Source organism: Corapipo altera, unplaced genomic scaffold (assembly GCF_003945725.1).
Source record: "Corapipo altera isolate COAL_440 unplaced genomic scaffold, ASM394572v1 1b, whole genome shotgun sequence".
Lineage (NCBI taxonomy): Eukaryota > Metazoa > Chordata > Aves > Passeriformes > Pipridae > Corapipo > Corapipo altera.
In genome coordinates this window covers 9251497-9265760 of record NW_020884881.1, presented here as the reverse complement: position 1 = coordinate 9265760, position 14264 = coordinate 9251497, and the positions used below count along the sequence as shown (strand labels likewise).

General features: G+C 42.7%; 1 protein-coding gene and 1 long non-coding RNA gene across 4 annotated transcripts in view; one reads left to right on the top strand and one right to left on the bottom strand.

Moving 5' to 3' along the window:
- Positions 1 to 484, bottom strand: part of CCDC71L (coiled-coil domain containing 71 like) — a 2452-nt gene extending 1968 nt beyond the window's left edge. Inside the window, exon 1 of the mRNA XM_027639993.1 lies at positions 3 to 484. Coding sequence (XP_027495794.1) covers positions 3 to 357 — 355 coding nt within the window. The 5' untranslated portion in view covers positions 358 to 484. The remainder of the gene's footprint in view (positions 1 to 2) is intronic.
- Positions 485 to 605: 121 nt separating this feature from the next.
- Positions 606 to 8607, top strand: LOC113945483. 3 transcript variants are annotated; one of them, XR_003527104.1, is made up of 4 exons: positions 606 to 824; positions 5171 to 5446; positions 6109 to 6229; positions 6422 to 8607. It is a non-coding gene; the product is annotated as an uncharacterized LOC113945483 (long non-coding RNA). The 3 variants fall into 3 exon arrangements; XR_003527103.1 differs by having other exon boundaries at positions 606 to 881; positions 6109 to 6225; XR_003527102.1 differs by having other exon boundaries at positions 6109 to 6225; positions 6422 to 8606.
- Positions 8608 to 14264: the final 5657 nt, after the last annotated feature.

Sequence of the window (14264 nt, the reverse complement as noted above, 5' to 3'; positions counted from 1 at the left end):
GGAGGAGTATCCGTAGACGTCCTTGCTGCGGAGGATGACCGGGGAGAACTCGTGCTTGAGGCTGCAGAGGAAGTTCCACAGCTCCGAGTCCGAGCTCATAAACTCAGTGGACTTGGGCATGAAGAGCTTGAGGGCGTCGCCCAGCGCCTTGGTGCCAGCGAAGGAGACCTGCGAGCGCGAGTACACAACTTTCTCCGCTTCCCCCTCCAGCCCCCAGGCGGCGGCCGCCGTTTCGCCGCCAGCTGCCCCTGCCGCCGCCGCCCGGGCTCCCGCGGCCGCCGCCGCGGCGCTCCCCGCCTCTGGGTTCATCTTCCCGGCTCCTCTCTCCAGTGCCGCCTGCTTCCTACTGCGGGTCATGGAGGCAGAGGAACGGGGTGGCGGGACAGACGCCGAGAAGGCAGCGCGGACGCAGCGCCGAGGACAGGCTCCGGCCGCCGCCGGGCGCCCGCCGGGTGTGAGCGACGATCGATGTCCTGCGCCCAGCACAAAATGGCGCTTTAAAGTCCCGGGCGGGGCCTGCGCGCGCCCGCCCCCCCCGCGCCGCCCGTTGGCCCGTTCGAAACGCGTCGGGCGGGCCCGGCCCCGCCCCGTCGGGGGCGGTGGCCGCGGGGGGCGGCGGGGGGGCCCCGGAGCCTCGGGCCCCCCCAAGGGAGGTCCCGCGGAGCTCGGCCAGCCCGGACCCCAGCGCGACGCCGAGCCCCGAGACCCCCATCCCCAGTAGGGTGTCCCAGCTGGCGGCCCCTTCCCGCAGGGGAAGGGCGTGACAGTCCCGCGTGGCGGGGCGAGCTCTGAGCCGTGTGCCGGCGTCGCGCCTCGCTTCGAGGGTGAGGATCCTCACAGGGAGGTCGACGAAGGTGGTTTGGTGACTGGAATATGTTTGAGTAAGGGTCTGGTTGGACACTTTGATGGGCAAGCTCCCCGGAGGAGGAACCATGAATATACTGAGTGAAATGACAAAAATAGGTCAAGAGACGTGATACAGTGAAGTCCTTCACATGATATTAAATACATCCGTCCTGTTGCAGTGGGTTTTTTTAACATGAACCTGTAGGTCGGTCAGTCAACAACATCATAAGTCACAGAATCACAGAACAGTCAAAGTTGGAAGGAACCTCTGGAGGTACCTGGTCCAACCTTTCTGCTCAAGTAGGGTCACCTAAAGCAGGTTATCCAGGATCATGTCTAGATGGGTTTTGAATATCTCCAAGGATGGAGGCTCCTCTCTCTGATGACAACTAATAGGACTCGAGAAATCGGAATGAAGCTGCATCAGGGGAAGTTCAGATTTGACATCAAGAAAAAGTTCTCTGAGAGTGTAGTTGGTCACTGGAACAGGCTCCCCAGCAAAACGATCACAGCACCAACCCTGTCAGAGTTCAAGGAGCATCTCAGTTATAGTCTTTCTCATATGGTTTAGTTTTAGGTATTCCTGTGAGGAGCAGAGAGTTGGACTCTGATCTTTGTGGGTGCTTTCAATCTCTCTGGGCAACCTGTGCCAGGGCTCGGTCACCCTCACAGTAAAAAGGTGTTTCCTGATGTTTGGAAGGAACTTTCTGTATTTCGGTTTGTGCCTATTGCCTCTGGTCCTGTCACTGGGCACCATAAGAAGAGTTCAGCTCCACCCTTTCTGCTCCTTCCCTTCAGGTATCTGTGTACACTGGTGAGATCCCCTGTGTCTTCTCCAGGCTGAACAGTCCCAGCTCGCTCAGCCTTTCCTCACAGGAGAGATACTCCAGCCTCTTCATCATCTTTGCGGCCCTTTGTTGGACTCTCTCTCCGGTGTGTCTGCGTTTCTCTTGTACCGAGAAACCCAGAACTGGACTCCAGGTGTGGCCTCACCAGCACTGAATAAAGTGGAAAGATCACCTCCCTCAAGCTGCAAGCAATACTTTGCGTAATGCAGCCCAGGATACTTTTCCCCTTCTTTGTGGCAAGGGCACATTGCTGGCTCATGTTCAACCTGGTGTCCACCAAGACCCCCAGGTCCTTTTCTCCCAAGCTGCTTTCTGTCAAGACTGAAATATTTACAGCATCAGTGGAATTGGCTTGATATCCCAACAAAGCACGTCCCAAATGAAGCAATAAAAACTTGCACTGGTTGAGCCCTCTGAGAGTCACCACCTCTCTGAATCCACATCAGCATTTCTTCCTGCATAGCACTGCTACAGTTGCACAATTTTGTCAGTTGTTGTGAAATCCCATCCCTCTAGATCATGCTTTCCAATACTTCAGAGATTACTGTCATAGGGAGACTGTCCTGTTAGGTTCTTGGATTGTTGCAATTAAACCAGAGCTCTTTCCAGCACCCAGAACAGCAAGGTGTCAGGAAGGACAGCGATGGTTTAACCTTTCACCACAAATCCTGCTGAGGGTTTGATTAGACCCCTAACTAATTAGTTTCTCTCAGCATTGGTAAAGGGTGAGGAATAACATTTTTCTTTATAGACAGTCTTTGTTCTGTAATTAATCTTTCAGTTTAGGATAGGGAAATCTTTTATTCTCAACTCATCAAGAACTTAAATTGGAATGTCTAGAAATCCAGGCAAGTAGAAGGCAGAAATTCTGCATAAGAAATTATTCCTTACTGCCAGTGGAAATAATTAATTTTCTTCACAGTATAATTCAACCTGTGTTCATGGGAAACTCAAGAATATTAATCCAAATAACCATTTAGAGTGGATATTAACAAAGATATTTTAAATCTTCATGGGGACAATCTCGAGGTACAGCCGTGTTCTAAATAAGCTTTATAAATGACCTATTTTTTAAAAGGAAACCTTTCCCAAAATGATGGTGTTAGTGCCATTTTTAATCAGATTCATTTCACAGCATACAGTGCTGTAAAGCACAGTCATGTAGCCAGATTGGTTTAACTGAGGGAGATGTCCTATGAAGCAGAGAATAAAAGCCCAGAGCTGAAAGTGTTAGGGACAGGCATCTCTTCATCCAGCCATGCTGCTGTTAGTCACACTCTGGTGTATGAGGGTCGCAGCCACGGGGTCACCACAGCTTAGGAAGTGGTTCATCACTTGGACCACAAGAGCTGACCTGTGCTCACGTTCTCAGTGGCAGGAGCTATCAAACTATCTGATTCAGCAGCTCACCTGACAAGAGGGCCCTCATTAAACTGCAGAAATCCAGTTGCCCATTGGCCATAACCTTTTTTCCAGAAATCACAAACATTTATGGCATATGACTCAAAAATCATGGAGACAGAGACAGGGATTTTTCAGCAAGCAGTAAATGAGTCATTATAACTATAAGTGAAAAGAGAGATCAGCACATTTTTGTCTTAATCAGAATTTATTCATTATTTGGATTTTTCTGCTTCCAGAATGGACAATACCATTTTAAGGCATGGGATATAATCTCACTTTTACAACTTCATTATGAGTTTTCTGCAGTGTAACACTCTCGTTTTAATACGCTACAAAGTCAACTCAAGAAAATCCACAGTAATTGGCTATCTTTTAGTAATTTCCAATAGCTCAGTACAGCAATAACGATGATAATAAAATTAATAATCCTTTGGAAGTGCATAGCTCTTCATTTCAATCATACTACATCTTATAAGCATTAATTATCACTCACAGTACTCATGAGTTATATAAGTAAATATTGCCTTTCCTTAATAGATGAATAAAATGAAAAAGTGGATCAAAATGGCTTGACTAAGATGTGTAGACTCAATTACTTAATTTTCTGTAGATCTTCTAACAATCATTATTCTAAAAATACAGGAAATGTCTACATTGGAAAGAGAGGAGTAAAAAAAAAAACCCTGTAATCTTTGTTCTCAAATATTTGTTAGAATTTCTTTTCTTTATAGAATTCTTGAGAATGATGAGTGAAGTAGCAATTGAGATATTGGTACATTAATTGCTACACAACAAGGACACTATTTTTTTAAAAAATTCCTTTCTAGTACCACAAAAACTCACAGGTAACTGATAATTATTTTAAATGCTAACAATCTTATGATCCCACCATTTTGAGTCCTGTTGATGAATCCTAAAATTCTAGATATTAAGTCACACCCCTTATGCTGCTGGGACTTTTCCTCCAGCATACTCATGCTCTTCTACCCAGATCAGCAAGAACAGGCTTACTGTCCAATGTCTTTTTCTAATATCTTTACCTCTGCTGTTGAGAGGATGCATTAACTGGCAGCCTGCTTCAGTTAATTTGATTCCTAAATGTCTTTAGCATACTTTCAGGAAAGTTTGCATGGCAGTGCAAACACGACTCCACATCCATTAGCAACTAAACTTCAGATGTTACCCAATAGTCATCAGGTTCCTGTGTCTGAGAAGTGCTCAGACAAGCACTGGCAAAATTCCTGAAAATACTTTAAAAAACAGACAAAAGCAAATAATTTACAAGAATAGTTTCTCAAGCAGTTATTTGAGGGAAAAAAATGCAGAATCACTGTGTGTAGAAATCACAGCTGCAGTCAAAAAGGGAAATAGGGTATTAGGAATCACTGTGGAAGGGATAGAAAGCAAAACAGAAGAGAGCATTCTGCTGAATGCAAGTCCATTGTGCCTCCAGGAATCTTGAATACCGTGCATTTCTAGTCTTACCATCTCTAAATAAATATAGCAATGATACAAAGAAGGGCAACTGGGATGAGTAGAAATATGGAACAGCTTCTCTATGAGAAGAGATTAAATAGGCTAAGACTCTTCAGCTTGAAAAAAACAGATGGCTGAGGATGAATATGATAAAGGTTTATAAAACTGATAGTACAAAGAAGGCAGATAAGAAATTATTATGTCTTAGTTTTCATGATCTAAGAATGACAGAGAAGCAGATGAAGCTATAAAGCAGAAAACTAAATGACCAAAAAGACATGCTTTTTTTTTTTTTTTTTTCTGATGACTCATAATTCCTCTGTGGAACTCATTTTCCAGAGAAGTTGTGGGTCCCAAAATGGAAAAATGTACCCTAGTACATTTACAGGCATTACAGAGCACACCATTCAAAATGATTAGACATGACTGGAAGAAAAAAGCCCACCAATAACCGTTACACATGAAAACCTTGGGCTCGGAAAGGGCATAAGCCAACAGCTAGGAAAGGAAGGAAGAATATATCTAGGGAAGTAACTCTCAATGTTTCCAATATTCTCACATACTTTCCCTAACCTTCCTCTTCTGGCCTCTAACAGACACAGAAGCTGGACTAGGTGGACCCTGGAACTGGGCATCAAAGCTGGTTGTACTCTATGGACCTGTTAGAATATGGAAGAGGGCATCCATATCAATTAAGTATAGTATTTCTCTCCCAAAGCTTTAGTGTTTCATCAGCTTGCAGCACCTAAAGAACATATTCTTGAGACAAAAAGTAACAAAGCATTTGCAGAGAAAGAAATGCAGAGGTTACAAAATCCACCAGCAGTCAAGAACCACACTCTGGCAGGGGCACAGCAAGAACTGAGCCTGAGGTAAAGTGTATTCCACTGGCTCTGATCATTACATACACATTATTCACATTGTCCATTGCCTCAATACAATTTCAAAATAGTCTTTCAAAATGATGACTGGCTACATCAGAGGAGAAGAAAGGATTTTTTTAAAATAAGCTTTTATTTTAATAGCATTCATTGTCAGTAACATTTGAAAGAGGAAAACTAACATATTTTAGCAGAAGACTTTGGTAATTCAAAAAAAACCCCAAAGGAAAAGTAAAAATAAAAATACACAAAGAAGCATGCTTTGTGATACAGAGAGCACTGCTGGAAGATATTTCAGCAGAGGCTGTTTAACATTTAACTTTTTTCACATTCTGGGAAGTTATCTGTATGTGATGCACATAACTATACAAACTCTGCATCACTTGTCTTGTCATTGCCCTGCAATTGAAAAATGCTGATAATAGCTGTGTCTGTGGTCACTACAGTCTTGAGGGTAGGTAATGGTCTCTTGGTCTAAAACATTAAGAAGCCCTTGGGTTTTACATCCAATGTGAAAACTTTTCTTGCTAATCCTGTTTTTATTTCATCTTATTTTTCTCTTATGGCTTTCAGTCCATCTAAGCCTTCTGTTTTACCTCTCGTGTTGGCTTTGACTGTATTATTACCAAATGTTCTATCTTTTCTACTCCTAGAGTAGTTCACGGGATGTTAACGTTACTGTAGACAAAGTAACACTAACCACTGTGCCATCTTTGGAAAGTCAGTGCAAAAGAGACATGCTGAGATATACATAGTATTGTCTTCACCAAGTTGGTAAGGCGAGTAATCAAATAGTGGAACGTGGTGTAGGTAGAGAATGCAGGTTTTGGAAACTGAATATGCTAGACCAAGGGGAAAAAGCCCCCCCCACACACATTCTGATTATACAATAAATGCTTCCACAGATTAGATTATTTCACAATACCTATTCCAATTTCTTTTGTGTTCTTACCTATTTCATTCTAGGACAGCTTCCAAATAAAGCTTCAGAAGGAGGATTGAGCTCTGCACTCCTCAGGCTGCTGGGAGTGCCTGGAGCCTTTCACTGGAGTGAGAGCAGTGGGAGTTGGTCTCCTAGCCTGGAGGAGACGTGCCATTGTTGAGAAACTGTCACCATGAGAAGATGTCACCAGTGTGTGCAACAACACAAGAAAAAATGTTTTTAAGGGAGATTGTGCATTCGACCAGGTTACACAGAGAGGTTGTAGAGTCTCAATTCTCGTAGCTGTTCAGAAACCTACTGTACACAGTCCTGGGCAGCCTCCTTTTTCTGACCCTGCTCTGAACAGTGGGGTTGGAGCAGATGATTGCAGATGTCCCGGCAAACCTCCACAATACCGTGAATCTATGGTTCCATTGACAGAAAAGGCAAAGTCTTTTTTTTCCCTTTTCCTTCTTTCTCTTTTCATCTTCTTTTTTAAAATTCTGGTTTCTGATGGTATAATTTCTGCTGGAACATTCTCCTTCTTCTATTTCTTCAGTTACTTTCTGTCTAAAATATGTTCCTTACTGTAGATCCTTCAAATGATAATCCTCATTTATAAAACAGAAGTATAATCTCGACTACTTTCCAATAGGGGACCAAGTGGTGTGTTTTCAGTATTATCAAAGGTGTCAGTCTAGTACTGCTTTCTGAATATAATTCCAGCATAAGAAATATGTTGCTCAAGAACATGGTTCTCAAACATCACAGACCATGTCATCTTGTAATATTGATCACACTGTTTCCTGAGGCACCCTATTTAAAGTACCGTCACTGTTAAAACAAATGTGAATTTCATTCACTTGTCTCAAACCAGACATTTTTTAAAGCCTACTAGCAATTATTTAATAACCTTATTAATTAAATCTTATTTCTTGATACCGTGTGGCTGAGCACGTCAGTTCAGGAATTCTTTCCATGATACCCTCCAGCCTGTGCTGCCGTTTTTCTTCCTACCAGATTTGTGCATTACTAGATGAGCTGACAGGACAAATTCACTCCAGAACAGAGGGAGCCGCAATTGATTTTTTTTTTGTTGTTTAACTTGCCACAGGATACAATGCAATGTTTATACTGGATTTATGTTTTATGCTGGCCTAGGGAGGACACAATACACGATCCAGCATAAAGTCCATGGAGAGAAGATATCCTCCAAAATGCTTTGAGTGAATTAGAGCAAGGGAGTTGATACTAGCTCGGCTTTGTATGTCATATGGATGTAGCTTTATTAAATAGATACTTACAGCAGCTTTACTGTATCACTGGACCACGTCTTAGTCAGGCTCGCTCTTATTTGTTCTCTTTGTCCAAATGAATCCCGCAAACCTTACTGCCCGCTGTGTTTGTTTTAATGGAAAGTGACAGAAACTGGTCTTTTTTTCAGGTCGCCTCTGGCACTTTCACAGGGCAGAGAACAGTAAGCTTCAGACACTTTAGGTGAAAAAGGGTCTTGATCTCTCTGTTTCAGTGAAAGTTGTAAGCAGTCAATTATCATGTAGATGTTGGCTGTTAGCATTAACACCTCCTTTTGAATCTCTCTTTTGTTCTCCAAGTTAGGCATGGGCTTCAAAAGCTTGGAAGGCTTATCTCCGAACTGCTCCCTTGCTCCTGCCAAGGGCCCCGTGTCCCCGCCGCAGACGGGCAGGGGCCTTTAGCGGCCCCTGTTTGCAGCGCTGGGAGCCGGCATGGGAGACCTGGCGTAGGGAACGCGGAGGTGCCACGTCACCTCACATGAGCTGAATTCCTTTACTAAACTGATATCTTGCCCCGACTTACACCTGCTAGAATTCCACCCACATTACTTTTAGCTCTATCATTTTCTATTCCTTAAAAGTATTTTTAATGTTATTCAATGCAGATCCAGTTCAAACCACTCAACTGTGATTTATAAAAATTTCCCAAAATATTCTAATAATTTATAGTTCTGTAACACTTGGCTGATAGCATTCTTTATAATCCTTTGCAAATTCGTGTGATTTCATGCCAGCACATAATAAATATCAAAACTGGATAATGTGAACACAGCGATTATTTTGACCCTTTTTAATAACATTTTTATGAAGAAAGAATAAAAACAGAATGATAATACCTTGAGAACTGGGGTTTTAGATTTTCAAATGAAAGAACAGATTCTCTGTAGCTGTAGATATCCTTCATTTCAATACAGGCACAGTGACTGCTACTAGCTGAGGTTCTGACCTTACACATGATCTGCATTATTATAAAGGTTCTCTACAAAAACGGCAAGTTCATTCATACTTGTGAACCTGAAATGGCTCCAGGTGGATAAGTAGCTCATTTACCAGTATTTTAAAATTATCTTTAAGAAATACAGTGAATTTCTTAATGTCTTTGTTCTCACAGAGATATATATGAGTGTTATTAACCAGCAATTGCATAAAATATTTTCCAAAATATAGAAGTGCCCCAAACTTTAACTGTAAAGTGAAAAAGTGAGTTAACAAATTGTGTATATTTGATTCCCACTCCCTTCAGCTACCTTTGGAAGGCTCCTCCAAATTAGAAATGGTAGTCGTTTAATCTTTTACTGACTTACTTAAACCCATGGTAAGCCCTACTGTGGTCAGTTACTCCAGTTTGTGTGGCATTTCAGTTTAGTTTATACTGGCTCCTATTCAGTTGAAGCTCAAAGAGCCATTGTTGCTCACATTTAAGGGTATCCATGTACAGGTTACTACTGGTTTAATTAAAGCCATCTAATTAAGTCAGAATTTTCACTGTCCATTAGCATTCTTTTACATCTGCATTTTGAGTTGTAAGTTTCTGACACTGGGAGCATAAAGTCTGAAGTTAATGCATTGTCTGGAGGGAGCTGCTCAGCACTTGGCATTTGCAATTCATGGCCTGAGCCATTCATTATTCCCTTGCAGGCAGTGAGAACTGCAAATGGCCCATCACTTTGGAAAAAGTGAACATTATTTAGAAGCGTAAATGAAGATGCCAGAGGCTAACCTCAAGTCTTGTCCGAAACACAGACTGGCTTCTCTGCTCTGTAGCCATGGATTGGACATATCGTAGCAGAGAAATACCACATTTATCCTCAGCATTACATATTATATGCCCCAGAACCATCTTCCCTTTCATATTCCTCATACTCTCCATTCCTTTTCTGGCTTCTTCCTGATCCAGATTCTTCCTGGTCGTCTCTCCCTGACTGAAAGCTGAATCACTGAAATTCCTGCCCATTTGCTTCCTGCTAAAATGAGCCGGTATTTCCAAAAGCACCACTTCCTCCCAATGACTAATATAGTACAATATCCTACAACACAGGTTTGCTTTGCTTGCTGCATGTTCTGTTTTGTCCCACAATGCTTATAGAATCAAACAATTTAGTTAGATAGTAAATATGATAATATGTAGATTTTGATAGGTACATGCCATGTACAATAGCAAAGGAAAAATAAGTTGGGGAAAAAACAATAGAGAAAACTAAAAAGCTGAGACTGAGACTCCAGGACTGATGTAACAATTATTGATAATGAACCATTGCTGAAAATGGTTCTAGACATAATCTCTCTTTGCATAAAATTTGGACAAACAAAACCAAAACAAATATCAAAAACCAACCAAACAAAAAAACCCCCACAAACTCACCAAGGCAGAGATTGTAGAATGGCTTTCCCCAGTGGCAGGCATTTCCTAACAGGCAGTTCTTGTGTCAGGAGAGGTTAAAACACGTGAAGATGGAGATCTGTCCAATTATACAGAAGTGGAAAGATTAGAAAGGGATTAGAAAATGAGCAGAGGAAAACAAGTGGATTGCAAGGAAATGCTTCACCTGATCACAAACTAAATCAGATGTATTTTAAATCACTGAAGTGTCTGGTGTAGGCTAGCTGTCAGCATGGATATGGGCATTTCAGCCATTTATCTCCATTGATTTTAGAAAAATGTTATGCTTAGTTTAGCTAGGAGTCCTCTGGGAATCCTGATTAAAATGAAATTAATTCTATCACAGTTGTAGATATATTTTCAGTCAAAACTGGTCATTTCCAACGACCAGTCTCTTCTTTAAACTATCCTACATCACTTATGTAACACCCAGAGCAGAAGTGGAGAGATCAGTGGCAAAAACAAATTGGCCATTGATAAATCAGTTCAACTCCTATGCAGCCTTCTCCTGTCCCTCCTTATGGACTGTATTCCAGTTCATTATCTTTCCTAGAAGTCACTTACCACTTCATACTTGTGAACCAATCCCTAGTTACTTCCACTTCAAACAGCATCTCCAGGTTCTGATCCAGAGCTGCACCACTTACCTATGGCCAGTAAAAAGGAGTTATATTTCAGCAATATGTCATGATATTAAAGATGAACAAAACTAGCAAAACTAGGTTAAAGAGTTTTCACTGTGAAACCATTGGGACATATAGCTCCTAGTACAGACTAGAGCTACTGATTATCTGCCACGCCCATGTTTGACTTGAACTCTCCTGTTATCACTCAACCCAGTTGTCTCAAACTATGGCTAATATAGTGTAGGATTTCTTTAGTATAATTCATTGGCACTACTACATTTTGTAGACCTGACTAATCATGCACTGGCAGAAAAACATGAGCCATGGTCTCCCAAAAGTGTTGTAAGTCCTGAGCTGTTGCTTGTTTTAAATTTATCACCAAAATAACTATTCTGAAAATTCTGCTGTCTATGGCTGGATAAAATATTTTTAAAATTTTGAACATATACATATCTTCAGGATAAAACCCCTCTTTCCTGTCCAAGCTCAGTTGACATGGAAATATACTTTGCCACATCTAACAGTTTCTGCATTTCAAATGCAGAGCTCTGTAAGGTGAGAGAAATGGTGTTGGGGGCAGCACAGGCAGGCTGCTCCACCAGGGAAGGCATGGAGGCCTGGAGCTGAGGATGACAACAACACTGCCTCATCAATGAGGTGTCAGGAAATTGAGATGATGAGTCCGGATCAGGAGCAGGTCTGGAGGCAGTGATCAGAGTCAGCCTCAGGCCACTGATCAGCCAGGAGGTCAGTGATGTTGAATCAGGTCTGAGGCCAAGCCACGGTGTGAAGGTCCAGGTCAGAAGGAGAAGATCTGAGAGGAGGTGCAGACAGAGCTGCAAACCAAAGAGCATTAACATAAAAGCAGCTCCAGAGGGAAGGAGGCTCTCTCTTCATTTCCTTTGCAGTTTCTACCAGTGAAGAGGCTGAGCTTGACCAAGGTGGCCAAACTCCTTGGAGCTGGGAGAGGCACTGATGGCTCTGACAAGAGCTTATTGGGATAGACTGAAGGTCCATCTGTGATAGTGGCCAGCTGTAGTACTGGCTTCACCCTCTTTTATTGCCATGCAAGCCAGGTAGTCTCAATGAACAAGAAGCTCTGCTCCTAGCTGTCTTCTGTATTTTCTTCTCTTCTAATACCCAAGTAAAGGGAGGCAGAAACAAGTGGAAGAACCAGCGCCACTATGGCTGCAGCCCTCCAACACCAACATCAACAGTGTGAGAATTGCCACCACCAACTTCTGAAGTTTCACCTCTCACTGTTTTTGAGAAGAGACAAGGACTGCAACTACTGCCGCACCCAACACCTTAGTACAGCAAGCCCCATAAATTGTGACCTGAAGAAATAGCTCCCGCCATTCCCAAATTTTCTTCTCTGTTCCCAAGGGCTATTGGACTCAGCCTTGTTTTGTTATGTGTATCACTGCCCTTCTCAGCTACTACGTCTCCTGTCTGTCCAGTTAATGCCTCAATTTTTTACACACACAAACCCCATTCACCTTTCATTTCCTCTCTCTGTAATATTTCTCTTGCATGCAGTTCCTTCTGCTCTCAAACTGTTTTCATTTTCTTCTTTGTCCCTTTTTCCATTTTTCTTTCACCTGTCACCAAATCACGTCACTCCTTTCCACCAATCTACAGGAAAAGGATTAGTTGCATTGTATCAGAGTGCACTTCTTGCCTCCTGCCACTTGACATGGTTAGGTGGTGGCATTGGTGGAGGTTCAGGCAGCAGTGGTAACAGAAGTGCTGTGAATTCAGCTGCAGGGTGAAAATTGTGTAGTGGTGTGGTGGTGCCCCTCTCTTCTTTCCCCATGCAAGGGTTGTGGGGGTGCAAGAAAAATGCTTCCATTTCCCTCTCTTAGTACTGGATGGTGAGGGAGAGAAGATCATGTTACCACAGGTGGTGGTGGTGGCAAGTAGTGGCCAGCAACTGGGCTGGCATCAGCAATAGGTGGAGTGCTGCTGCTCTGGAGCAACTGAAAGGCCACAGAGTTCTCCTCCATGACTGTGCTCAGGCTTCCCCTAATCCGTGTGAATTTTTAGCATTCACAACATAATCTGCTCAGGAGCAATGTGAGTGTCCTGTGCAATGAACATGGTCTGGCAACAAGCAGCTGGGGTTTAGATTACTCTGGAAAGAATTTCAAGGAGAATAGGAACTCTTTTAAGGAGACACACAGAAAGGCTAAGGGCAATAGCCCAGAAGAACCTCATTTTATTAATAAATAGACTCCATTACTAGTACCACAAACTCACAGCCTAAATCTATCTATCCAGTCAGGATAGAGCACAGAGTCAAACACATTATAAAGGCAAGAGATCAAGAGTGAAACTGAATGTATTGCAGTGGATTAACTAGAAATGTGGGGTTCAATCATTGTTCTTTGGAAGGACCATTTGTAGTTGCTGTTGGTGAAAACATTCTCTCTGGTTTCACAAACATTGTACAAAAGATTCAGTGCCTCTAGATGACTATGAAAGTGCCTGCACTGCAATGGCAACTGCTTGGAAAGCACCACAGCAGTAGTTTCAGGTAGGCAGCAGGACACAGTATTACCATCCCTCTGCCAAGTATGTATTCACACAGCGGGCAAGCAAAGATTAACCACAGCCACCCAGTGAGGAACAATCCTTTCTGTGCTTGTGTTTGAGTTCATTGGCTCTAGTGCAGCACTGGACCATGTGTTGAGGATACCACTTCTCTAGCAGCTATTCTCACAGCTCTTCCTAAATCTTCGGGTAGCATGAGACTTAGCAAGGTGCGACTCAAACATCCTCCTCTCTCTGTGACGCAAAGAAGTCCAGGTGATACATTATTTACATGAAAAGGAATTATTAGGAAAGGACAGGAGAACAAAATAGGAAATACCAATAAGCAACCATAAATCCATGGTGCATCCCTTTGGCAGAGCAGATCTAGAAAAGCTGTGAATGTGAAATTTAACATGGTGAAGAAGCAATGGGATGGTTTCTGTAGTAGGACTGCTCGGATTTTTACCCTGTGAAACGCAGTTTACGGGAAAGACAAATGGGGAATGGTTGTGGGCTGTTTCTCATCCTACGAGATCTAGAAGGCATAAAATCAAATTCTCAGGTGGCAAACAAAAGAGACACTTTTCTATGCACTGCATAATTGAGCTGTGGAACTAATTGCAAGATGCCATGGGTTTCAAAAGCCTACATGATTCAAAGAATAATTAGACAAATTCATGGCTGAAAATAATCTACCAGGCACTGTTAAAAGAAATCACACCACAGGATCAGGCCTTGGCCTGGATGTGCTGGTGACAAGCCTGGTTGTCTCCGCAGGATTAAGCCTAGAGAATAGCCTTGAGATGCCGATCCTCCTCCAGGTACATAAGTGGCAGTTGCTGTACTGATGATGATGAAAATAATAATTAACATTACAGGGCTAGATAAAATTATAGTTCTGAAGGATACTGCAACAAGGTGGCCTAATTTAAGGATGAGAAGCATGGCACAGACAGGGGCCCAGGGTTCCCCTCTAGCATGTGAAAGCTAAATCCTATAAGGAAACTTGTGATTTTTGTTTACAAACTTTGCA